This window comes from Phyllostomus discolor, chromosome 12, assembly GCF_004126475.2.
Source record: "Phyllostomus discolor isolate MPI-MPIP mPhyDis1 chromosome 12, mPhyDis1.pri.v3, whole genome shotgun sequence".
Taxonomy (NCBI): Eukaryota; Metazoa; Chordata; class Mammalia; order Chiroptera; family Phyllostomidae; genus Phyllostomus; species Phyllostomus discolor.
In genome coordinates, this window is record NC_040914.2 from 40503354 (window position 1) to 40528798 (window position 25445).

A 25445-nucleotide genomic window follows, 5' to 3' on the forward strand; every position below is an offset into this window, starting at 1 on the left:
CTGCAGTGCGGCCTGGGCAATAGCATTTCTCAGGGAGGCCCGCACAGCCGTCTCAGCATCCACAGGCAAGGCCAGCGTACATCTGGCGGCACGTAGGGGGAAATACAGTTCCGAAATGCACTTCTGGGGGCCGTTTGCTTTGCTATTGTTCTCCGAAGTCTCAAAATTGGCTCTTCATCTTTGACAAAGGAAAACATGCGCTCTCAAGCTAGAAGAAGCCCGAACCGCATTTGGGGTGAGGAATGTCCTCCTTGGGGAGGAGAGGATTAGTGTAGTGGAAAGAACAGAGGCTTTGCCGACCAGCAGATCTGGGCTCGAGCCCTGAATTGACCCCTTGCTGGCTTTGGACAGCGGGCCGTGGCAGTGTTAGCAGGAAACGACACGTGTTCAGCTTTGAGCTGGAACCCAGTATTTAGTAGGGGCAGCTAGTACGGCGCTTGGCAGGTGGAAGGGAAGGGAGGAGCTGTGCTCCATATAATCCGGGGAGAGGTCAAAGTGGGGGAAACCGAGATTCGGGCGAAAAGCGTGTGTCTGCAGTGGAGTCCCAGGAAAAGCAGAGTGGAGAAAAGCACAGTTCACGTTTTCCTCTGTTTTGTGTCTCGGTGACTCTGTAACCCCCTTTGCTGACATGGCAAGGGAAGGCCCGCGGCATGATGGCCACAGGCAGGAGGCCGGCGGAGCAGCCCAGACATGGCTGACGCGGCCCGTGACCTGGCAGTGAGCTCCCTGCACATCCCTCTGTTTCTGAGCTTCGCCCCCTGAGTGTGCTGAGTGACCGCTCTGCTGTCCTACAACATGAGAGATCTATGGCACCTATCACCTTCCAGGGCTGGTTCCCGCAGGCCTCCCTCAGCCTCCTCTCTCCTCCTCTCTCCTTTAGGAATCATTACCGCGAGAGCGCAGCCGTCACGGGGGGAGCGCCTAGGAAGTGTTTTTATACCCTCACCTTTGCCGTCACCTTCCCGCACAACGAGGACGTCTGCTACCTGGCCTACCACTACCCCTACACCTACACCGCCCTCATGGTAACTCCCTCTTACGGCACGGCCCCGGTGGGACGGAGGGGCTGTCTGAGGTGGTTCTGGAAACGCTCAGGAGCCCCTGATCGCAGGGGGGCCGGGGGTTGTTGTCACTGACGCAGTGCCTTTAGATTCATCCCGTCTCGCTCCTGGGGAAGAGCCCGAGGCTGAGGCTGTGACCGGTGGCATTCTTAAAGCCCAGGTGGCACGCTGTGCCTCGCATCGGCAGGTGCGGCATGGGAGGCGGGGCACTTTAGGGACTGCATCTCCACAAAGCCCTCAAGTGAAAACACAAAGCGGTGAGATGGGAAGGTGGTCACCCCATCAGAACGGGGTAAAAAACAAGGGGCGAGCCGAGATGCAGGTATGAGGATGCGGAGCAGAAATCAGGAAGGTAAACCTTGGAGAACCTCCCCGAGTCCGGGAGCAAGCAGCTGCTCAGCTTTCTGGGTGGTCCCCCTGGCCACGGGCGCCCAGCGCCAGAGGGGTCCAGGGCAGGCCGGGCGAGCCCAGCGTAGAGCGCTGAACTGCTTGCTGCCCCGGGGCCTCCGGTCTTCCGACGAGGGGAGCGGAGTGCCACCCGGTCCGGCCTGAAGGCAGCGCCCGCCTCCTCGCGGGGCCTGGCCGGAGGTCCACGAGGCCGGTTCGAGCAGACTGCTCAGACCGTGCAGTTCTCTGCCGTTTGAAGAAGCTGGCACTCTGTCCCCTTCCCCTAGCTATTTCACGGATATCCTGAGGATTAATGAGCTCAAGCCTCTTCTGTAGAGCACTTTCATCTCCTGTGTTAATGCAAAATGTTATTAGCATATTTATAATAACATGCGTATGTATGAGCGCATATATCACTTTGCCTGAAGGACGAGCATTTTCATTTTAAGTCGGCGATAAGGAGTTGGAACAGATAATAACCAAGAACATCTTTGCCTCCAAAAGGCAGGTTCAGGTACAACGGAACATTTTTCCCCTCCACCGAGAAGGCGCATCGTAATCCACTTGGCTGACTGCTCCCTGAACAGGCAGGCGCCTGCCCTTCTCTCCATATGCCGTCTTGCCCGAGGAGAGGGTTTTGCTGTTTTCCAGATTGCAAGAGATGCACAACTAGTATTATTTGTGTGCCACACCTGGAGATCTCAAGAAGTCAGTCCAAGAAGCGCGCGTCCCAAGCGAGGCCGCGACGAGCCGTGTTTGTTATAAAACACGCTTGTTGCCTTTGGGGTCCCGGGAGAGGTGACGTTTGTAATCCCCTTCGACAGCCTCTCCCGTTGTCTCACCTGTGCGGCTCTGCCCACGTGGGCCTCCTGGGGAGGGAGACGCCGTTCTCCTTGTGGGTTTGCCCTTTCCGCTGGGGGCGTGGTGCGTGGGTCCCGGAGACCGTTCTTGTCACTTGTTAGACTCTCTTACGCCCTGCTGAGATTCTCGGCGACAGTTAGAGTAAAACTTTAGAGTGCAAAGCAGTTTGGGGAATGGTCTAATTCATGCCTACCATTTCCAGAGGCAAAACACCAGGCCTAGAAACCCCGCTAGCGTCCAGCCAGTGGCCGAGCAGGGGGCAGAGCACTGGCCTCTGTGCCCCTCCTCCTGTTTCCTTAGAGGAATGTGGAGACGTTTAGAAGTCGTTGTGCTCTGGGATCAGACCCGAGCGGCGTCCCTGCTCGCTGGGACAGACAATAGCTGCTGCGGTGCAGCCCACTCGCACAGGTGCAGGTGGTCATGGAGCCGTGTGATCGTGTAACCTCTGCTGGTTCAGTTCGTCGCTGCCTGGCGTTCTCCTGTAATGCTGAGCACCGTGGGTGTGGTTCACCTGGATGGTGTGGTTCATCCGGATGGCGTGGTTCACCCGAATGGTGTGGTTCACCCGGATGGTGTGGTTCACCCGGATGGTGTGGTTCACCCGCATGGTGTGGTTCACCTGGATGGTGAGGTTCACCTGGATAGCGAGGTTCACCCGGATGGCGTGGTTTCGGAAACATGGACTCATTCTCCCCTCAGGATGCTCTGACTTTCCTAGGTGCCTACAAGCTGATTCACAGTCTGAAACACCTTCAGCCAGGCCTCGCCCGCATCTGGCTTCTTATTTCGAATTTCAGATTTTGAATCAGTTCATAGGCACTCAGCAAGGACCCCTCCTGGGAAAAGACTGGGACCGTGTTTGAGGAAAGAGCCCTGTCCAGCTAAACTGTATCCAGAGCACTTAGTGTGATACGTAGGATTCACAATCACTTGCGCTCAACCGCCAGAGATTACAGAATCACATAATTTGATGACTGCAGGCACCTCTACACGTGAACCCAAGGGGTAGTAGCTGTTGTCTGTCATAGCCTGTATCCCTGCGGTCCACTCAGCTTTGTGGGCTTGTCAGAGCAGACAGAGCACAGGGTCTAAAGTTCACGGTCAACAAATAGCTCAGAGCCTTGGGGGGTAACGTCATCTTGATGGGGGATGAAAGCACAAGAGGACTCCTCTTCGGCTCGTCAGACGGCCTCCGTGAGGAGAGAACACCCTTATTCATGGATGCTTCTTGGGTTGTTACTTAGCCTGTGGGCTGAGAATCTCCTCCCACTTGGGAAGTGTGAGGGGAGAAAGAGCCAGGGAAAGAGATACCTTTCCATTTCTCCTGAACGAATGGAACAGGATAAGAAAGACAGTTTGTTACTTGAAAGGGAAGAATGCGTATACTCAGTTCCAGGTTTTGCCTTTCCAGTAACGCGTGCCCTTGTCCTCCCTGGGTGTGGAACAGTAATGGACTCGGTCTGCGACTTCTCTTAAAAACCCCTCCTCCAGGCACGGGCAGGAGGAGCACATTCTGTAATGCACACTGGTCTTTTTTATTTTTGGACATGTCCTAAGGGGAAAGAGTTTCTCTCCCAGCAGATCAGTGATAGATTAAATGTGAATGATGCCCCAAGGGCAGAATTAGCTCTGTGATACTCAGGGGTTATGCGGAGGGGTAGAAACTACATTTCTACGTGGAATTCGCAATTTGTAAACTTCCTGGAATATGGATTACGTCTAATAAGGACAGACGTTTTTATAGCAAGAGGGGACACGTGTGTTGGATGTTTTTCAACGTGAATATAATTTGGCAACTTAAAAAATTTTTTTATTATTCTCTTATAACAAGAGAATTAGTATTTGGTTCTTTCAAATTGATATCTTCCAGATGCTTGCCAGGAACTCTGTCGGATAATTATCCAAATTAGAGTATTAAACCTAAAAGAAAGAAATAGAATGTTATTGTAATTATGAAGCAAGCAAAAGGAGTTCTATTGTAGTCATCCATATCAAGCTATCAATAATTGCAATAATTCTCAAAGTGCTGTTAGCTGTACTTGTTAAAGTATTTGGATTATGTTATGGATTGCCCCATAGGAAGCCTATAGTATTGGTTGGAAATAGGAACCCGGAAGGATTTCTGATGGACATTTTAGGGGTAAGGCAATGGGATCTCACGGCGAACTTACAACTGTGTGGGGAGGCAACAGACGAGGAAAGTGATCACAAGTAGAATCCATATGTTGGGAGAGCCTCAGGCTCGTAAAGGGTGGGGTAGGGTTTTCACGGGGCATCTCTCCCCGCTGTGGTGGATGCTGCCGCCATGAACTATCTTTGGAGATGAACCGCAGTGCGCTGTAGGCAGGGAAGGGGAGAGAGGGAGAGGGAAACGGAGAGAGAAGGGAGAATTAGAATGCCTTATGCGCAGCCTCTTTTAAAGGGCTCAGCGTAAAATAAAGAGCTCAGAAATGTGCCAGATGGGAAAAGTTGACACACATGAAGTAATCAGAGATGCAGCGAGCAAGTCATCCATCAGTGCTGGCGGGTAATCAATAGACAGAGACCTGTCCTTGTGCAGGCTGGGACAAAGGACAGGAGCCAGTCAAAGGGTCTTGATGTCCAGGAGGTGAGCAGAAAGGCCACTCCGAAGGAGCAGAGACCCATGTGAATGGTGACGCCCTTGACCCCGAGGACCGCTGCACTCCAGGGCCTTGGGCACACATGAGGGACAGGTCCTGGAGCCGGACCGGCTGGGTTTGAGCCTGAGCTCTTGCCGCGTGGCCCTGGGCAAGCTGTTTGCCCTCTCAGAGCCTCAGTTTTCTCGTCCGTACACCCAGAAACGCACAAGCAGTCACCGCACGGGTTGTCAGGGAAGTTAGATAGTGATACCCAGGAAGTGTAGCTAAGGGTCTGTGTCCCCCAAGTCAGACTGGATGGTGACAGTTAGACCATTTATTCCCTTTTTTATGGTGACGTGATTGTTCTGTATGCTGGGCTGATGGAAAGATACCCATTCCATGACTTACAGTAACATTAAAGTTAGGCAAAAGATCCAAATCAAGGACCAAAAAGAAATAAATACAGTGGTTAGTGACAGTTGTCTTAAGGTAGTTGATGATAATTACTTTTTCTTTACTCTCTTTTCCAAATCATCAGCAATGTAACTTCATTTATTTTTAATGGAAAAGGGATATTAAAATCATCTTTTCTTTCTAATCGGCAAATCCGTGAGTAGACACCTAGAGACTAATTATTTCTCTTCTTTTTTAAAAATATTTTATTTATTTATTTTTAGAGAGGAGAAGGGAGGGAGAAAGGGAGAGAAACATCAAGGTGTAGGTGCCTCTTGCACGCCCCCTACTGGGGACTTGGCCCGCAACCCAGGCATGTGCCCAGCCTGGGAATCTGAACCAGCAACCCTTTGGTTCGCAGGCTGGTGCTCAGTCCACCGAGCCACACCAGCAAGGGCTGTTTCTCTTACTTGAAAGTGAGTCTGTTTAACGTAGGGGGAGTGGTGCTGGGAGAGGGGCAGTTTTAGGAAGCCCATCAGAACCCGTGGACAGCGAGTTCTGTTGCCTTTGTTTGCTTTGAAGACGTCGTTTGTTCTCCTGTGAGGAGAAGCCTCCGATTCTCGGATGGGTGTGTTTAAGCGACAACTGAGAACTGGGCCTTGCACAAGTGAAACAGGCCACCCTCTCAGGGGCGAGCTCTCCCCTGAATTAGGGGGGCAGCGAGTACAGCAGATTGGGGGCTAACAATAAGGAACGATTTCTGAGTGCGTCGTACTTCCCCCGTCGGTAGCCCTTAGCGGGGTGAGCGGCTGAGGTTGGGCAGAGTCTTTGGTGGAAGTTTTAAGGGAGTGGCTGACAAAGGAGAGAGGCGAAGACTCCTGTGGAGAGGCACCAAGGAGGCCGGGGGCGAACGCATCAGCCAGACGTCTTTCATGGAGAGGTAGAATTTTCTCTTACAAAGGTGACCTCTCGGGGGGCTTCCGTAATCGCCTTAAATTGATTCCCATTTTTACAAAGACACCCACCGAGGTGGCTTCCACCGCGCAGTCATTACAAGCCGGTTGTTGGCACGGGCACCCCGGCACCCTGCTTCTCCCATCAGCGACCCCAACAATGTCTAATGAGACGCGGCCTCGCTGCACCCGAGACGGCAGCAGCCGCTTAAAAATCATTTTCGGGAGAACAATGCAAAGCCGTTTGGTGAGAGGAAATTCAGCCGAAGTTTGTAATTGGTTTTCTTCTGGAAGTCATCTGTATGCTGAGCCAGAATAAGGCCCGAAGAGCAGAGGTGGCCTGGGACGGAGCGTTCACTGAGGGGTGCAGGAGAGAGCTGCGTGAACAGTATACAGGAAAGGAGCTTACGCATTGATTGAGTTGTAATATTATTATTTTTTAACGTACTGATTTTTTAGAGAGGTGGAGGAGGAGGAGGAAGAAATGTCGATTTGTTGTTCCACTCACTTATGCAGTCACTGGTTGCTTCCTGCGTGTGCTCTGATCTGGGATCGAACCCTCAACCTTGGCGTATTGGGGCAATGCTCTGACCCACCGAGCTACCCAGCCAGGGCCACGTGGTCATATCATTCATCATTAAAATGTATTGTGATGATAATTAACAGAGAATTCATAGGAGAAGAAAACTTTCAAACCTTGCTTCCTCCTGCTTTTGCTGCTAGGGAGCTCGCTAAGGTGATGCTGTCCGGAAGGACAGCATGCGTGGACTTTTTTTTTTTTTTTTTTGACTTTTTTCTCTCCTTCTCCAAGAAGTGTGCTTGACGACTTCTGTGGGCAAACCTGTCTCTAGACCTGCTCCCTGCATCTGATTTATAAAATCTAGATTTAATTTTTTTTTTTAAGATTTGGTATCAGACACCAAAGAACTGTGGCCTCTCTGTAACTTGGTGACACCATGGAATGGTGGTCATTGCTGTCCTTGAGCATGCTCTCCCCCCTCCCCCACCGCCCCTCTCGGAAGGGCCCTGGTAGCCATAATAAAAGGTGAAACAGATAGCTTTGGCTTCAGAAAACCAGCACAAAACAAAAAACATAAGAACAGTTCCGCAGAGACGGTGTTTCCTGAAGCTTATTCTGCAGCTCTCCAGCGTCCTATGATCTCGAGAGTGAAAGGGTTGGACAGGCACATCAGTTCCTGAAGCGCTATTCATAGTACCGTGTGCACCATGTGCAGTACCGTGTGCTGTTCCTTCTTCTGGGAGTGTGTAACACACATTAAAGAATCAGCTTATTAAAGAATCTGAAAATCTCTGCAGCCGTGAAACGTTTTCCTTCTCTCTGCCTCACCCTGGTCCTGGTGCTTTGGCTGTGAGCGGCCCGCCCCTCTACTGCCCTGGCCACTTGGTAACGTCCTGCAGAGCGCGTTTTGGGGAAGGCTGCAAGAGTGTTGCTTTTCTAGTTTCGGGAGCCCGCAGTCTTGATTGACAGTGATCGTGAGGCAGGGATTTAATAACAGACAATGCGGGGAGCAGCTTCCACCAAGAATTTTATGAAAGCGGTTGAAATAATTTGTGGATGATCAGAGAGTATCATTTGAATCCTGGACTAGGTTCATTGTCTTAACTAAGATGCTAGTTTTTTTTTTTTTTTTTTTTTTTTTTACGAAGATGGCTGACATTGGGATGGGGACACTTTTATTGTCCTGTGCCATCTCTCCTGGGATACCAGATGTCCACTTCTATCAAAACTTTAATTACACTGATTTAAAACTGATTTTCTCTTTAATACGTGAATTTTTTCAGTGACCTTCTTCTGGGAGCATGTTTTTCTATTTCCTAATTTTTTTTTTTACTTTTGCTGATTTTAAGACTATTTTTACTTGTCTAACTTCATTTGTTATCAGAAAATGTGGTTTGTACAATTTCTGATTTTTTTTTTGAAAATTTATTGAATTTTTATGGCCCCATATATGATTACTTTTTGTTACAGTTCCATGAACGCTGGAGGGGAAAAAAGGATGTTTTCTATAAAGAAAAAGTTTGACATATATCTATAAAAACAATATTGTTCCAATACAGGATATCATTATTTTTGTGCAGTTGATTTATTTAAGACTGAGGTACTGTCTTAAAGCCTCCCACTCCTAGTACACTTTCCCTCTTCCGCCGTCTTTGCATTGCATATTTCAGTCCTGTGTTATTTGATTCTTAAGATTTATGAGTTTTATATGTTCATTGTGAATTGTGCCCTTTGTCAAAATAAGATTTTTAAACCCCATTTAATGCACTTGTTCTTGAATATGACTTTGTCATATATTACTGTTGCCATGCCTGCTTTAATTTATGTTTGCTTATCCTTTCTGTTTCGGCATTTCTCTCTTAAAACATTTTAGTAGAGGCAAGCAAAGTAAAGAGATAATTCAGGCATGTTTTCATATACATCATGTTTTTTTTTCCCCTCCTCTCTTTAAAAGCATCTCTTATATTACAAGATGTGCTGAGATTTATAAAAACTAATCTGGAAAATCTTGTCATTTCGTAGGGCCGTTTACCCTATTTGTACTCACAACGATGTTTGGTGTTCCTTCTGTCGTGCTGATTGTCTGCTGTCTCCCATGCTGCTTTGCTCGTTTCCTTCCCTCCTTCCTTCCCTCCCTCTGTCTCTTCTGCAAAGTGGCCCAACCGTATATCCTCTGATTTTTATTTTTCCCTTAAGTGTTTATAATTCCACTAGTGCTTCCCTTTTGGTTCTTAAAAAAAATTTGAATCTGTATTTCTCTATCGATAGTGACAGTTAAAATCGAGGGTTTCGTATGTGACGGGCACTTTCCACATATAAGATATGGCTAAATGATAGCAGCCACTCAGCGCGGTGGGTAATGGTGTTTTTATATACATTTTAAAGATGAGAAAATTGAGTCACAGAGAGGTTAACTACGGCATTTACATAATTTTCCCAGAACCTGCAGCCAAAATTGGAGCTCAGGCAGTTTGGGTCCAGAGCCGGCTTGGTTAGCCATCTTGCTATGTATGCGTGCCTTGCCTTGCCATTTGCAAGAATCAAATAACATTTCTCTGTCCGTGACTGTCAGTTGAAAAAGTTAATATTTTGTTTTACTTTATTTCTTCTTCACACATTTTTACATTTCGTTGTAGCACCAGATCATGGCATTAAAGTTTGACAATATGTACTTTCTCCCTACAAAGTACTTTTTAATGTTTGTCTAGTGTAGTAACGTATTTTCAGTAGGTATTTAGGCTTAAACCAGTTTAACTGGATTTTCCTTTCATAGCGCTCTCGAGTTTGACTCTGGACAGCTGAACGATGTGTCTCTAAGCTCTTGTTCTCGGTAGTGGTCAGGCTGAACATTTCTGAGTTCTTGTGTGTCTGAGCGTGGAGGCTGCCTGTGTGAGCAGCACTGTGGCTGATGAGAGGTTCACCGGACTGAAACCCTTTCTTCTTCGGAGCCCTGAGCAGCCCTTCATTTCCTCTGGCATCTATGTGGCGTCACCGAGCAAGTGTGAAGGCCCAAGAGTGATGTTTTGTACGTGCATACATGTACATATATAAGTGTATACATGTGCGCACACACATCTAATCGCTTTTTAAAAATAACCTCAGTTGTGGGGTGCAGCCCCTGTTCTGCTCAAGGAGAAGCAGCAGTGTTGGGTTCAGACGGCCAGTCAGACATGCAGACCTAGGCTCTCCCCTGAACACGTTCACCCATCCCTGAGAAAGGACGCAGGCCAGACAGTAACAGGGTGCGCACAGGAAGGCCTCGGCAGAGGTCTCTGGACTCCCGGCTCTCTCCACCGGGCATGTGTGCGGTCACGGGAGAGGGGGCTGAGCTCTGGCGATCGGAAGGCTGTCAGACAGTGAGCTGGCCACTGTGTCTGCACGGCGGTATGGCCTCCCCATTTCCCAAGCAGGTGCACCTCAACAGTACTCGGTACCCATCGCTCAGGCAGTCACAAGAATAAAGTACAAAGGTTTGGTTGGATATGTGGACCTCAGCTGAATTCTCATCTTCAATCTGGGAAAGGTGCTCTGTCCAATTTCTTAGCATTGTGCCTTCCAGAAATATCCCCAGAACACTCTAAGACAGACTTGAGTTTATTGCTTACCTTGGTGTGGCAGGCAGATAGTGGTCCCCAAAGATGTTCATGTCCTAATCCCCGGAACCTGTGGGGTGTTACTTTATGTGGCACAAGGGACTTTGAAGCTGTGATTAAGTAAAGGGTCTTGAGATGGAGCGACTCTCCTGGATTACTGTGTCAGGTTCAATGTAATCTTGGGGGTCATTGTAAGTGGAAGAAGGAGATAGAAGGGTTAGGGTCAGACAGGAGATGTGGCAATGATGTGAGTGCTGGCTTTTTAAAAATAAAGATTTCATTTTTATTTTATTTTTTGGAGCGAGGGAAAGAGAGGGAGAGAAACATCCATGTGTGGTTGCCTCTCGAGCACCCCCTACTGGGGACCTGGCCCACCACCCAGGCATGTGCCCTGACTGGGAATTGACCTGTACCCTTTGGTTCACAGACCTACGCTCAGTCCATTGAGCCACACCAGCCAAGGCTGAATGCTGGCTTTTAAGGTGAGGAAAAGCGACATATGGTAAGAAGCTGGAAAAGGCAAGGAGATGGAGTATTTCCGGAGCTGCCACAAGGAGTGTAGCCATAGACTTCTTAACACCTGGATGTTTGCCCAGGAGACCCACCGTGGACTTCAGATCTCCAGTACTGCAGGGCAGGGAATCCGGGTGGCCTCCACCCACTGTGTTTGTGGAAACGTCCTACAGTGGTGAGAGGAAACTCTTGTACCGGGCAAGGGAGAACACGGCAGGGTCTTGGTAGTGTCTCACAGGGGCAGGGGCGGAGCTGGGATGTTTGCTAAGACTTCGGAGTCTTGTTGGAAGGCAGGTATTTTAATGTGGGGGCTTGGTTAGCGTTGGGTAAAGACAGGACGTAAGGGTTTAAGATTGGTGGGCGCCGTCGGGCAAGAAATTTGAGGAGACGGGTTCAAAGGGTCTTGGTTTAAAGAGCCATTGTTCTTTTCATTGAAGAGTTGAGATGTTCCTGGAATGAACAACGCACTTACTTGCAGTTGCTGTTTTTCTGGGAAGGGGCTTTGTCAAACAGTGAGGGGGTATTGCTGCAGACGGGACAGTAACACCGTGTTAGTGCAGGCAGCAGGCTGAGTCGGGGAGCGGACTTGGAGTCTCGGTTGCGAGGAGGCTGTGTGTGACTCATGGTGAAAGTTTCTGGTGTCCCTGGGCTAAAGAAAAGGTCACAGAACTGTCTGACGACCTCTTCCTCTGTGGGGGGGTGCTTCTTCCTTGCGACTACTTCAGTCAAGCAGGTTTAAGTCTCTGTCCACCTCAATCCTAGACTTTTAGTTAGTTGAAATCCCTTTTCTTGTTTCTCGATGTACCAGTTCTCTGTTGCTGCTGTAACAACTTACTACAGACGTGGCGGCTTAAACCGTGTTTTTCCTTGGAGCTGTTGAGATTAGAAGGGTTTTCAGGGTGCTGGGCTGCATTTATTTGAGAGGTTCTTGGAGGAGAATCTGTTTCCTTGCCTTTTCCAGCTTTTCAAGGACTACACCTTTGTTAGCCTTTGACCCCTGTGTCTGTCTGCAAAGCCAGCAATGGCAGGCTGAGTCCTATTCCTGCTGCTTTCTCTCTGGTCCTCTGCAGCTGGGGAAAGTTCTCTGCTTTTAAGTGTGTGTGGTTAGGTTGGCTCCAGGTGGACGGTGCAGGCTAATCTCCCTGTTCCAAGTAGACCTTCATCTTCAGCATGTCTGCCAGTCCCTCGTGCTGGGCAAGGGGACGTTGTTACAGGTTGCGATGTGGTTTGACAAGCCATTATTCCGCCTGCTCTTTCTGTGGCAAAGACTTTTCACATGTGAGCATGTCATCTACCTTTTGATGGCACTACTCCCCTTCCATAATATATTCTGTGACTATTTTATCAGTGGTTTTGCAGAATTTTGTTTCCGTTTATCTAGCAGGCTTACTTGTCGAAAGCAAGGTGGGCAGCCTGTCCTTGGCCCTGTGGATGGACACCTGCTTGACTGCGGTGGAAACTGTAGGTCTTGAACTCGAAGGCTGAGTTTTGTATGCTGACGCCCTTGTGCCGGAGAGCGGCAGCGTCCCCGATGGCGGAGGTCACGGTGTCCCTGTCACCAGGTCTTGTCGCATGGGAGGAAGTCCCCGCACCTCTTTAGGACTGATCCCCGTGTGGGGGTCAGTGAAACTGTCTTCAGAGATCTCAGAGATTGTTGGCCGAGAGTCCCCGTTTCCATGGCGGGGAGGAGGAGGAGGAGGCAGAGGCAGTTGCTACCAGGCGGTGGTTCTCCTTGCTTGGCCGCCCTCCCCCCCCAGCTGAGTTGTCTTCTGTTCTCCTGCAGTGTGCTTGCTGCCCGCCTGATGCTGCTGGGCTCTGAAGGGTGAGCTGTGTGCTGCGGGAGAGCTCGGTCCCGGGTGCCCGGGCGCTCTGCCACACTCGTCACACTCATCATCTGCCACAGCGACGGGACGGTGCTGCGTGCCCCGTCCTCTCGCTTAGAGTGCCCGTCGAAAGAGGGCACTGTATCATTTTATTCTGCAGACCTGGGCGAGGACGACATGTCCTGTCTTCCCACCTCCCTGACCCTCCCTGGGGTGGTGGAGATCCCCTCCCTTTCCATCTCGTCATGCCCAGCCAGCATCGGGCAGATCAGGCTAACACAGTCACTGGTGAACTCTGGTGGGGTGCCCAGCATTTGGTGTCTCTGGGCCACACTGGAAGAAGCGACATTGTCTTGGGCCACATGTTAAAAACATTGCAACCCGTAATCACACAAAAAACAAATCTCAGAATGTTTTAAGTAAATTTACGATTTTGTGTTGGGCTGTGTTCATAGCCATCCTGGGCCGCGCGTGGCCCTCGGGCCGCAGGTTGGACACCCCTGCGAGGGGTCACGCAAATGCGAGCTTTGCTGCTGTTCTCTGTTATTGTTGTTGTTGTCAGGAATACGAGTCGTATGCCCTTCTGTTTTGTTTCTGCTCCAGGCTCACCTTGACATCCTGGAAAAAAGCGTCGACCCCGACAAGGTCTACTTCCGGCAGGAGGTTCTGTGCCAGACGCTGGGGGGGAATCCGTGTCCGCTGGTGACCGTCACAGCCGTGCCCGAGTCCGCCAGCGAGGACCACCTAGAGCAGTTCCGTGAGTAAAGCGAGCGCCCTCCTCTGTGACGGTGTGGTGGGCGGGACGTCTCGGAGTCTTGGAAACACCGTTTTTCTTGGAGATCAGAAGCCCCATACAGGGTTGGGGGCTGGTCCACTCTTCTTGGCACGACACAAGGGTTGCATCCTAATGTCACTCTGTTGTTGGGGGAGAAAGAATGAGCCGCAGACTGCCAGGGAGACGAGGTAGCTGGTGGGCATCGGGATGGCTGGTGGCATCTCTGATTCAGGGACCTCTTAGTGCTCCCCTCTGTGAATCCAAGGAGACTGGCTTCCGCTCGCTCTGTAAGATCAGTGGTTACAAACATACACTCTCCTGAATCAGTACGGTTTTCTCTCTCACACATGTGCTAGTATGTCAGCGGTTGGTTCATCTCAAGCGGTGTCCTGGGCAGAGCAGAGGGGCCCTTTCAGTGGTCAGGTGAATGCTGCCCGTTTCTCAGCGATGCGGTCGCTGTGTGAGTGGCAGTCGTGGGGCTGGGTCGGAGGAAGCCAGGGCTCTGCCCCGGGAGAAAGGACGAACAGGGACCGTCTCCCTGGGTACAGCCGCCAGGCCTCGTGCCTGGGAGGGCCTGGCCCTTCGTCTGATGCTCTTCTGTCTCCGCTTTGACATTCTTGAAATAGTTCAGAACAGCAGGCCCTGCATTTCTGCTCTGCGATGGGCCCTGCATTTGCGCAGCTGGCCCTGGGCCTCAGCAAAGCTCAAAGAGCTAAAGGGTGTCGCACCCTCCCCACACTACTGCTCTGTTTCCTGGTCATGCAAGAAGAGTTCCCACCTGTTTGCCGGAACACTGGAAACATCATTTGTGTGGCTTGTGAGGCCGGTGGGTTGTCGTCCTCAGAATAGGTGATCAGTCCCCCATGTGGGCCACCCTGGTCTGGGTCCTGACATTGTTAGAAGCTGGCTCCGTTGTTAAAGCAACTCACACCACGTTGGCCACCAGTAAATGTGTTACTCCTGCCTGCTCACAGTGGATTTTATTTTCCTTTTCTAACCCACGGAAAGCATTTTCATGGCGGATGTTTCAGACACAGTGGCAGGAGCGAGTGGGGAGAGCACGTTCAGACCCTCTGGTTCCAGCGCGGAGCTGAGAAGGCGTAGCCTGGGCTGCGGAGCTGGGGGTGCAATCTCTGATGGGCTACAGGGTAAAGCCTTGCTTGGCAGGTTGCAATATATACACGAACATAGACCATTGCTGTATGTCTAAAAGAAAAAAAAAACCCATACAGTACACACCTCCCATCCTAAATGCAGTGAACTATGCCTATAAATCAGAAATAAAACTATTTTAACTTCTTCTGAACCACAAAATGTCATGTACTGATTTAGGATAGCAACTGAGCCAGCAGCCCCAGACTGGCCCCCCTGCAGGTGGAGCTCGGTTGCCCCACTTCTGCCCCCCAGGGGCCTGAGTCGGCTTCAGGCTGGGGTTGTGACTAGCTGTGACTAGGCCAGTTTCTGCTTCCAGGGCCGCTGCTCACCCCCTCATAAGGAGGTACTGTGTCCTGGAAGACTTGCTTTCCACCACGTGGGGGGGTTACTTCTGTTTCATTTCAGAAACCTGAGAAATGAGAGCGTGGCTGCGGGGCCCTGTGGGGACTCCCCACTCAGGATGGTTCTCCGGGTGGCCTGGCCCCAAGTCCCAGGCCTGGAGATGATTGAGGATGGTTTATTGATTCTTTGAGTCCTCCTCAGGGCCTGGGCTCCAGAGAGTCTCCTAAAAGCATTCGTTTGGTTTGATTTGTTTTTCCAAAAATATTTTGTGAAATAGATAACCTTACTTTCTTACCACATCCTCTCTTTGGTTCGGTGGCAGCCAGGGTTACCGGGGGTCTACGGGATTGCCGTGTGGAGCGCTGAGTGTGGGCCCCTGCCCACAAGGCCCCTACCTTACGCACCTTGAGGTCTGAGCCCTCAGAGCGAAACTGCTGGCAGATCTCCAAGGGAAAAGCCACCCTCTGCCCTTTCCGGGGAGACGGTGAACAGGGAAGTGCTGTGAGGAATTGTCACTGAAGCCATCGTGGCGGACACAAGCTCGGGCGGGGCGGGGGGGGGAACTTGACGGCAAAAGGAGAAGGAAAAAGAGCTTGTTCTGACTTCAGAGAGCCTCAGCGGATGGGGCACTGGGGCAAGTCTGGGCCTACAGGGCAGCCCGGGACATTAGGGGCTGCGGAGCGGAGAGTGGGTGCGGGAGAGTGGGCGGAAGCTCCTGCGGGCTGGAGCAGAAGGCATCAGGGTAGGGCTGGTGGCCAGATCAATCCAAGACATCATTTCTAGTGCTTTCTAGTGAGACCAGACTGCACTGTGCATGGAGTCCGTGGGGTTCCCAGTGCTCCCTGAGACCAGACTGCACTGTGCGTGGGGTTCCCAGTGCTCCCTGAGACCAGACTGCACTGTGCGTGGGGTTCCCAGTGCTCCCTGAGACCAGACTGCACTGTGCGTGGGGTTCCCAGTGCTCCCTGAGACCAGACTGCACTGTGCGTGGGGTTCCCAGTGCTCCCTGAGACCAGACTGCACTGTTGGTGGGGTTCCCAGTGCTCCCTGAGACCAGACTGCACTGTGCGTGGAGTCCGTGGGGTTCTCAGTGCTCCCTGAGACCAGACTGCACTGTGTGTACAGCTCCTGAGCCTGGCTGAATCCCCGCACACACTCTGCGTCATCAGGGGCTCTGATTCGCAGACGCATGGAGTGGGCATCTTTCAAGTAGAGGCCTGACAAGTCCTGTTTTCTTCAGTGTGAGAACTCGGGGATGGTGTGTGCCTTATCTGGTGTTTGCATGTGAACCGAGAGAAGACGCCACATTTAAGCGGAGCTAGAGAGCAAGTCGGAGTGTCAGGAAGGTCCTGGGGGTGGGGGTCACTGTTCACTCCAGCCCTGGGGGAACTGGTGGAGAAACCGGAGCGGGCAGTGCTTCGGGCAGTGCGTAGACCTTTTCCAAGGTTCAGCCCTTCCCGCAACCACGCCCGCTCTCCGATGCTTGCCATGGCTGCCATGGGACTTCCTGTCCTTGTCATGACTCCAGTTTGCCGATGCAGAGCGAAGGCTCCCTGGAGGTCAGCAGGCAGCTGGGGCCACAGGGGTGGTCAGCGGGTGCTCAGGGAGGACCCCGCAGCGGTTTCGGGATGTCTCCCCCCCAGGCTCAGCCACCACTGGGGCGTCCCCCAGAAAGGCACATGATCAAAACAAGCTGCCTATGAAAGACCCCCATTATTTTGTGAATGTCCCCCTTTTCTCTGCATCCCCCCCCCCCAGCCTCGCCTTCTAAGTGACCATTTCAGCCCAGAGGAAGTTGGGCCTCTTTTTATTTTGGGGACAATGCACTCTGCATCTCGGGTGCTCCATTTTTCTCAGCAGCCTTATTGCTAAATGCTCCCTTTTTTAGACCCTTATGTCTTCAGACCCCGTAGCCGTCTCGTCTCAGCTGTCCTCGGGTGCTAGAGGAGGACCTCATTTGTGGGACTGTCCTGGGGACAATGCCATTTTCTTACTAGAAACTCTCATTCGCCAAGTACGGTGTCACCGACTCACTGGAGAGAAGCTGAGAAACAACAGGGGTGGAGGGGGTGGGGGGCGGCTCTCTGGTGTTTGGTGTGGAAAACTCCTCCCTCCAGCCTGCGGGGATTGTCACCCTCAGGGGGAGGCTCGGGGGAGGCGAGGGGGTCCCCCTCCCCTGCCTGGTCTCCGGGGCCATGCACTGTTCTCTCCAGGGGGCGGAGGAGAGGGGGAGCCACAGGCTGCATTTGCAGTTGTTAAAGAGTGCCTCTCTCCTTTGCCTTTTCTTAAAAATATTCTTACAAAAGCGGTGTTCTGTTCAGCCTGCCATTATGCTAAAAGCTTTTCCTTGGAAGACAATAGCTGTTCTCAGAAAAAAGATGTACGGGGTCCCGAGGGTGTAATGAGCCACCGCACAGCACCTGCCCGGGGTTGGGAGTTGTAACTGGTAAGTGGTTTTAAATCCGAACAGAGTGGAAAAACACACAGTTACAGAATTCGCCTTTTGGCTTCTTTGCAAATCATTTCCCATCCTCTCTGGTCCCGGTCTCTCTCTGAGCCACCTGATCAGGTATGGTGAGCAGAGCTTTTCCTCTGAGCCGTCTGGGGGTGGCCGCGGCGGCGCTGCCAGGAAAACAAGCGCGAGCCAGGACTGGAGGTCTCCGTGTTTTTTGCCCCACCCCCCACCAGCGCTCTTGTCTCCCGGTTAAATTATCTTTTTTTTTTTTTTTTTTTTTTTTCTGTAAAGCACTGCTTCTGACAAATATTGTAACTGAAAGGACAAAAAAAGAACGACAGGAGCATTGAGACATCTCTCGGTGGAAATGTTCAGTAAAAGGGCTTGGAATTACAGAAACTGAACTGTGTGCCCCGTCTCGCCTTGGGATTCCCCTCTGGTAGGCACGGAGGGTAGGAACCACACCAGATATTAGGAATACCGAGATAAATATCGTTTAATCCTCGTCACTTACAATCTGCAGGGAGTGCGAGTGCGAAATTCACGATAACGGGTCATTAGAATACAGCTTGTTATGCCCAAGGCGGGCAGACGAAGACCAGTGGGAGCACAGGGGTGAGAGCGTTTTTGAAAGGAATACTTTAGTTTTTGAGAGAGGGGAGGGAGACAGAGAGAGAGAGAGACACTGAGGTGAGAGAGAAATACCCACCAGTTGCCTCCTGCAAGCGCCCCAACCAGGAACCAAACATGCAACCAGGCACGTGCTGGGACCAGGACTCGAACAGGCGACCTTTCCCTCTGTGGGCTGATGTCCGACCCTCGGAGCCACACGGGTCAGGGCAGACTGCGAGCCTTTGAATCAAAGGATGTGTGATTACCCTTAAGGGTAAGGGTGAGCTGTGTCAGTCTCACGGTGGTCCTGTATTGACACTGCTTCTCTTTTAAGAAATCTCAGTCCCAAATCCAAAACCCAGCTGGAGAGTAGTCCGATTCTTTCTTGAGAAGACACCAAAGGGAGAGTGTATCAGACACAGCCAAACCCCTTCAGGTTTGATTTTCCTCACCCTTTTTACTCCTGCCAGCCTTCATGTATCTAAGTAGTGGTTTGCCGCCATCCCACGTTTTTTTCAGTATGAACCCTCGAATCTGTGACATTTCCACTGGCTGGATATCTCCTTTCTGCTTCCCCTTTTTGGGCTGGCCGCGCCAGGGGAAGAAAGACTAAGGATCCTTCCCCCTCCCCAGGCTGGTGGGAGGGAGAGGGACAGACCCCTGCAGTTGCATAGCTTTTCCCGTACGTCACCACGTAATCTACTCCTGTGGAGTTTCCACATAATACCATTTGGTCCTCATGGTTCTCTTGCGGGTTGAGGAAGAAAGTAATTATGATGCCCGTGTGATAGCGATACAGCTGGGATTCCGGGGCGATGCCATTTCATCTGTGTTTTGAGGTTAGACCGCCGCAGGCAGAGACATGGAGAAGGGGATGTCTTTTCAAGAAGAAAAACAGCATTTGTGGGTTCAGCGGCCTGGGCACGACGCTGTGAAAATCTCAGGGGCCTGGTCTGCAGGATAGGGGACGACGGGTAAGGGGTCTGAGGACCAGGTGGGACAGGTACCTTGGGGTCAGGGACCTTGTTTTTGTCGTAGGCAGTTTCTCCAAAAGGCGGCGGTGAGCTCGGAGGAAGTCATTAGCCGCAGAGATGACAAGCAGAGACCCTGTTCGGAGGGAGGCTCTGTGGCGGCCTTGTGAAGGGGAGCCCAAGGCGCGGAGAGTCGTGGGTTTCTGGGGTCCACTCACCGCCAGCTCCAGACTCCCCGGGGCTCCGATCTCAGCTCTGCCTCTTACCAGCTTCAGCACCTTAGAGAAGATGCTCGAGTGCCCTGGGCTTCGGTTTCCCCCTTTATAAATCGCAGAGAATAACAGTACCTTCTTCACGGGTGTGATCTGAAGACTGTAAGGACTTGGGGGAGTGCCTGGCACATAGCGAGTGTTAAGGAGCAGTAGCAGCTAATGGTAGTCTGTAAGGAAGGTGAGGTTGCCAGGAGGGTGAGTCTGTGGAGATGGGAGGGGAGGATCCAGATTTAGGAGATCCGTGCACGTTAGAGGTGAGAGGCCCTGGTGATTGACGGGGAGTTGGGTTAGAGGGCAAGCAGCCGGCCAGGTTGCACGTTGGGTGATACAGGCCAGCAAAGGGTGTAGGACAAGAGCAAGACTCTTGTGGAGGAATTGTGAGTTCGGTTTTGGAAATGTGCGTGTTCAGAGGCCTGCAAATTATATAAGGACTCGGGCTAAACATGATTATAAAGCCAATATGCTATAAAATATAATCTATTTCGGAGGGAAATAAAGCAAATTTTGCGTTGCCTGAATAATCTTCTCAATTAGCAGGGATACTAAAGGTTGGCTATACGTGGGTACTGTAGCAGAAACATATTTCATCGGAATCAATTCTGCAACGTTTTATCCTATAAATATGTTCAGGAGATGTAATAATTTATATCTTTTAAGGTAATTAACTGTTTACAGAGTGTTTACGAATGATTAATTGCTCCATGCAACAGCTCTGTAAGGTACAGAAAAAAAAAGAATCACCTTCGTTATTTCCATTTTTAGATGATAAAATTGAGGTCCTGAGAAAGTCACATGATTAGGAAGAGCTAGAGCTCTGATTTATCCCAAAACTTCGAGTCCCATCCCCCGTGACCCTCAGCTGCGCGTACCCTGACCCTTTGAGCAGTGCAGCAGACAGAGAAAAGCTTTGGCCTTCAAGACCCAGTTTCCTAAATGTAAAAATAATTTGCTTAGCTCACAGGTGACATGTCCTAGGCTTCTCCAACATGTGAGCGCACATGTGAGCACACAGGTAGTCCTGTCAGCATGGCCCACCCTGCAGTCTTAGTAACATCCAAGCTCTCCTGCCTCTCTAGAGCTCTGTATGCTTTTCCTGCTCAGCTGCTCGGTGCCCTGCACCCACTCGTCTTCTGTCTGTCTGCTCCTTGGACACAGCGGCCTCTCTGCCTCCATGGGCCTCTGCGTTCACTGTTCTCCCAAGAGTGGAGCACTGTCCCTCTGAGGCTGGGCCCGGCTGATGTCTCCTGGCCGGATGTTACCCTGGCTCAGGTTAAGGAAGCCTTCCCCGGCCACCACCGCATCGAATGTCCCGCCTCTGAGAGCCTCTCCGTCACATGGCTTGGCCCTGTCTCTTCTGAGCCCCCGTTACGGAGCTCCCCGAGACCCCAGACTGCGAGCTGGGCTTCTTCACCTTCGTGCCTCTAGGAACTGACATTCTTGCACGACACGGGCAACCCACCACACAGTTCCTGAACAGGTGGGTGAAATTTCCATCCGTTCTTGCTCCCCCCAGTAATGCAGGGCCTTGAGCCTCTCCGGAAAAGTTACTTCTTTCCTAGGTGTTCCTTGGGGTGCCCAAGGGTAGTTCCAAATGGGCCCGTAAAGGAGGCACTGGCCACAGTCACCCGTCACGGGCCACTCCTTCCTTCCCTGATGCCTGGGCTTGTCCTGGTGGTTGTCAGCTGTCCCTGCAGCTGTGGAGAGGACCTTGCACGGTCCTTGCTGGGTTTTCAGAGAGCTGCAGCATCCACGCAATGACAGGGCGAACACTCCGGGAGACCCTGTGCCCCAGAGTCTCCCCGGGCTCCTGCGAAAACTGCTCCCTCCTGACGCCTTGGGGGGAGGCCAGCTGCAGCCCGTGCCTTTGTGATCCAGATGTCTCTCTCTTTCTCTCTGGGTCCCTGCGCCTGAGACACAGAATCTTGACCCAAAGGACTCGGCTTCCACACCTCCCAGTGTGTGCTCTGAGGGCTGGGCCATCACCGGCCTGCCGGGTCTACCAGACGGCCCAGCTCAGACCGCCCGGCCGGGCTGAGCACAACTTTGGATCTGCATGAGGATTTGCTCCTAGTTATGCGTGCTTGGGGAAGGTGTGAGATGAAAAGTTACCCTCGCTTTCCCTTTCTGCGCACCGAGCCCGGCGGCCTTTGAGGTCTCAGTGTCTCGCATGAACCTCCTCCTGGACGCCACCGTGGGTGAGCCCAGACTTCGCTCCCTTCCCCGGGTCTCCTCCAGCCTTCAAAGCAGCCGCTCAGGGTCCCCAGGGCTGGGTTGGAGCCACAGCAGGGGGAGGAGGCTTTGATGCTGGCTTACCTTCCAGGGTGCTTCTGGCCTCACTTCGTTTTCTGGGCGTCTTTTTAGACCAGATCAGCAACGCATTAAAAAATGATTTTTGAAAAAAAATACTTTATTTTAGCACGTTGGTTGTTTCGTTGGCAGCATCGCTCAGAATCCGAGTCTATTATTCTGCTGGAGACGGAGGCTCTCGCTCCGTGCCCTCTCCACTTTCCACGCTGCTGCTTCCCATTAGAAAGGAAAATAGAAGTCTCTTTTTTTGTTGTTTGTTTACTACACTGGATAATGTGAATCTGAGAACCTGAAGTAGCCTATCTGCTCTTCTCTGTTTACAGTTGACATTGGTGCTTCTCAGCAAGCTGAAAGAATATGCTTCCCTTCTGACCCCCCCGCCCACCCCCCTGGGAGAGAGAGAGAGTAAGAGTTTCAGTGAAGAGGGATTTTGCAATTTCTGAATTAAGATTCTAGCTGAGGTCCAGGTTTTCTCCATTGCTTCTTGCCTGTATTCTTTGACATCAGATATGTCCACAGAAGAGTGGTGTTTGATTTATTTATGTTTTGCCTTGAGATGGCTGATGCACCCGGTGGTGCCTCCTCCGACTGCTAGCAACACCAGCAGCCTCAGCAGGACCGCTACTGAATCCGTCCCAGCTCTGTCGTGTGAGGCTTGCTGGAGGTGCGGTAGCCGTGGGCGGAGCTCCTCACTCCCTTGTAGCCGGTAGAGGTTCCCTTGGTCCCCCGAGTGGAGTTTCTAAGTTGTAATTTGCAGGGCAGCTGTGCTTTGGGTATTCGGGGCAGTGCGCGATCCCCGGCGTAGCTGGTCACCGTTGAGCATGCGCTCAGGAAGCCGGGGCAGAGTGAAGGGGCGGGGCCCGCAGACAGATCCCAGTGGTTCCTCCAAAACGAACGTCCCTGGACCCGTGGGGCCCTTCACCCCACTGTCTGAGAGGCGGGTGGCGCGGGGTTGTGACTTCAGGGGCCTCCTGCTCCCAGGGAAAACCAAGCCCCACCGCAAGCCTGGTCCACAGAGCACTCTGTCACGACACCCTCCTCCTCCTTCTTCCTGACAGTAGGGGCTGGGTTTACGGAGGAAAACAGGCGCAAATGGCACGTCATTTCCCGGTTTGTTTGTGGCGATACCTACCCCCGTCCTCCCTGAGTTGTGCAAAGGGCGCCATTCGGACAGATGGGTTTTTGCAAATGGGAGCCCCTAGGGGCCACAAGCCGGGAGGTCACTGATCACGGTACCCAGGAGAGGTTCGGCATCATGGGCCGAGCCGTAGCACATACTAACGATGGCCTGAAATGCTGCCATTAAAATACATGTCCACGGCCGCCTTGGCAATGACCGTTGGACGATGGGGCTCTCCCCGCCAGGTGGGGCTCAGACAGGTGCATCAGGAGCTTGCCTGCCCCTGCAGGGAGGGCGGGGGTGTGCCCCGTGTTCTGTGTGTACCATCCCTGAAGTCAACTTCCCGTGGCTCCTTGAGGGTCACGTTCCGGGGGCAGCCGTGGCTGTTGGCCTCCCAGAACTTGGCGGGACAAAGACACCCTCCAGCACGTCGTGACGTGCGGCCAGCTTGCAAGCGGCTCTTCGTGAAGCTGACAGGTAAAGCTTTCATTAGAGAGACCAGCGGGGCTCCCTGGGGCCCAGGATGCTTGGACAGAGCTGCCCCCGTCTCCCCTCAGGCAGGAGCGTTGGGCTGGAACACGGAGCAGAAAACATTTTGTTGGCTGTTCAACATAAATGATTCCCACTGTCGGTGACATGACGGGGAGGGGGGGAACCTGCGTGTCGGAAGACGAGGGTTCACGCGTGGCGGCTGTGGTGAGCGATGCCGCCAACACTCCGCTGCTGCCAGGGAAGCCGCTCTCTGCTTCTAGAAGCTGCTGGCTCGCACAGCTAGACGGACAGGCTTCTCTTGTTTTCAGCCGATGGAAGCTTCCTTCAGGGTGTGGGAAGACTTTGGTTTGGGGAAGGAAGGGGGGGGCGCCGGCTCGGGTCACAGTGCCCTGGCTGGGTGGCGCGGTTGGTGGAAGCGTCATCCCGTCCACCAGAAAAGCCAGGGTTCAATCCCCGGTCAGGGCACGTATGGGAGGCAGCTGATGGATGTCTGTGTGTCTGTCTGTCTGTCTCCCCTCCTTCCCCTCTCTAAAGTTGCCAAACCTGTCTTTGGGATAGGAGTGAAAAACTCTTTGAATCATTATTCATCTCACTGTTTTGCAAGGCTTTTCCCTTTCTTCGAGGTTCAATTTTTTTGGTCTTTCCAGGGGAAGGTTGTAAGCCATTCTCTTCCTTCTCTCGTGTGTAATGGAGCCCTGTTTGTTAAGATGCTGAACTCTCTGGAAAAAGGACAATTCCTACGCAGACGGCGTTTATTCTTATGATCGGAAAGAAACGCAGCCTCATTGTCTGGCGGGTTCACAAGTTGTTATGAAAAGCAAGAATCCTTATCTTAATTTCTTTTCAATCTGTAACAATTCCTAGTGCACCAGGAAGGGAGGCGGAATAGAAGCCGTCCCCCTTTGAAGGGAGCTGCGACACAGGGATCGGTGGGCCACGAGCATAGTTTAATTAAGCACTCTGATGAAATCAGTATGTGTCCCACAGTCCGCTGTGGCAACCGGCTTGATCTCATTAACTGTTGTTTCGGCCCCAATAATTGATTAATAATGCATTATTGCTTGTGAATTATTGGCTTCAAGTTATGATAACGGAGCCGGCTTTGTTCACAAGCACCTGCTCCCACACGTTAATTATGAACGGCTTGAGCACTCTTCTTGGAATGCCTTTAGCTCCAAAGCGGATGGTTTTGTTTTGTTTTGTTTTATTGTTTTTGTTTTGTTGTGTTTATTTAGTGAAATAGGGTTATCTTTAGTTCAGAGCCAGTCAGAATGAGCTGGGCTTTCTCAGCCCTGTGTTGTTCAGTAGCAGGGGGTACGAAGGAAAAGGCGGAGTTGGAGGGTGTTAGGCCTGCGGTCAGCATCGTTCGCTGGTGGATTCTGCTTATGGGACAAGGCCATGCCTTAGCCAGTCGGGAGTGGGGGCTCGCTGGAAAGGGACAGGTGCTCCCCTCGTCGTTTGTGCAGGGGAAGAGATGGGTCCTTGTAGGGGAAAGCCCCGTGGGCAGTGTGAAAGTTGACCCTTAAATCTAGGGAGAGGAACACCTCTTTGGACCTTCCAACATCAAAGCAACGTAATAGTCCATCACCAGTGGACATTGGGGGCGACCTTGACTCTCAGCTGGTACCGTTCCGAGAAGCTGTTCCAGGAAAAGACACCTGTTGCGTGCTGCAGACTGATGCGTGCGGCTGACTGAGCCAGGCCTGGGTGTGCAAACGCCGTGCCTGCCCTCCTGGGGTGCAGTGCACTTGTCTCGGGGGTGTGGCTGTGCCCACGGTGCCGGGGGAGTCCAGGGGAGAGGCAGGACGTCTCCTGGCTAGAGGTGGGAAGGGTGGGGGTGACTTAGAGGGAGGGGCCTTGGGCTGAGGAGGAGGTGTCACCCCCGTAACCAGGCTAGTTGTCTGCAGGCTGCCCCCCTCATCTAGCTCCACGTGGTCGTTTGTGCTGGTTGGTGACATCCTGCCTCAGAGCCTCAGCCCGCTCTCAGCCGTGTCAGAGCGGTCCGGAGAGGAGCCGGGTGTGAGTCCACACTTGAGGCCACGCCTGACAGGAGGGGGGCCGTGTCCACCAGGCCGGTGTGGGAATGACGGCACTGTGAACTCGGGGTTCGTGCCGAAAGGGAGGGTGAAATGTGGGGGGCAAGACCCAGTGTGGAGGAGCCCTGTGGCCCCTTCTGCCACTGTGAGCCTCTCCCCCGGCCTTCCTGGGAGGACCCGGGCTTGACGTTCCCGGACGCACCA

At 52.1% G+C, this 25445-nt stretch overlaps 1 protein-coding gene across 1 annotated transcript in view; it reads left to right on the forward strand.

Annotated features, from left to right (window-relative positions):
* AGBL1 (ATP/GTP binding protein like 1) overlaps positions 1-25445 on the forward strand; it is a 161018-nt gene that overhangs the window by 85084 nt on the left and 50489 nt on the right. The window contains exons 17-18 of the mRNA XM_036013551.1: positions 881-1025; positions 13308-13461. Of these exons, the coding sequence (XP_035869444.1) occupies positions 881-1025; positions 13308-13461 (299 nt within the window). The remainder of the gene's footprint in view (positions 1-880; positions 1026-13307; positions 13462-25445) is intronic.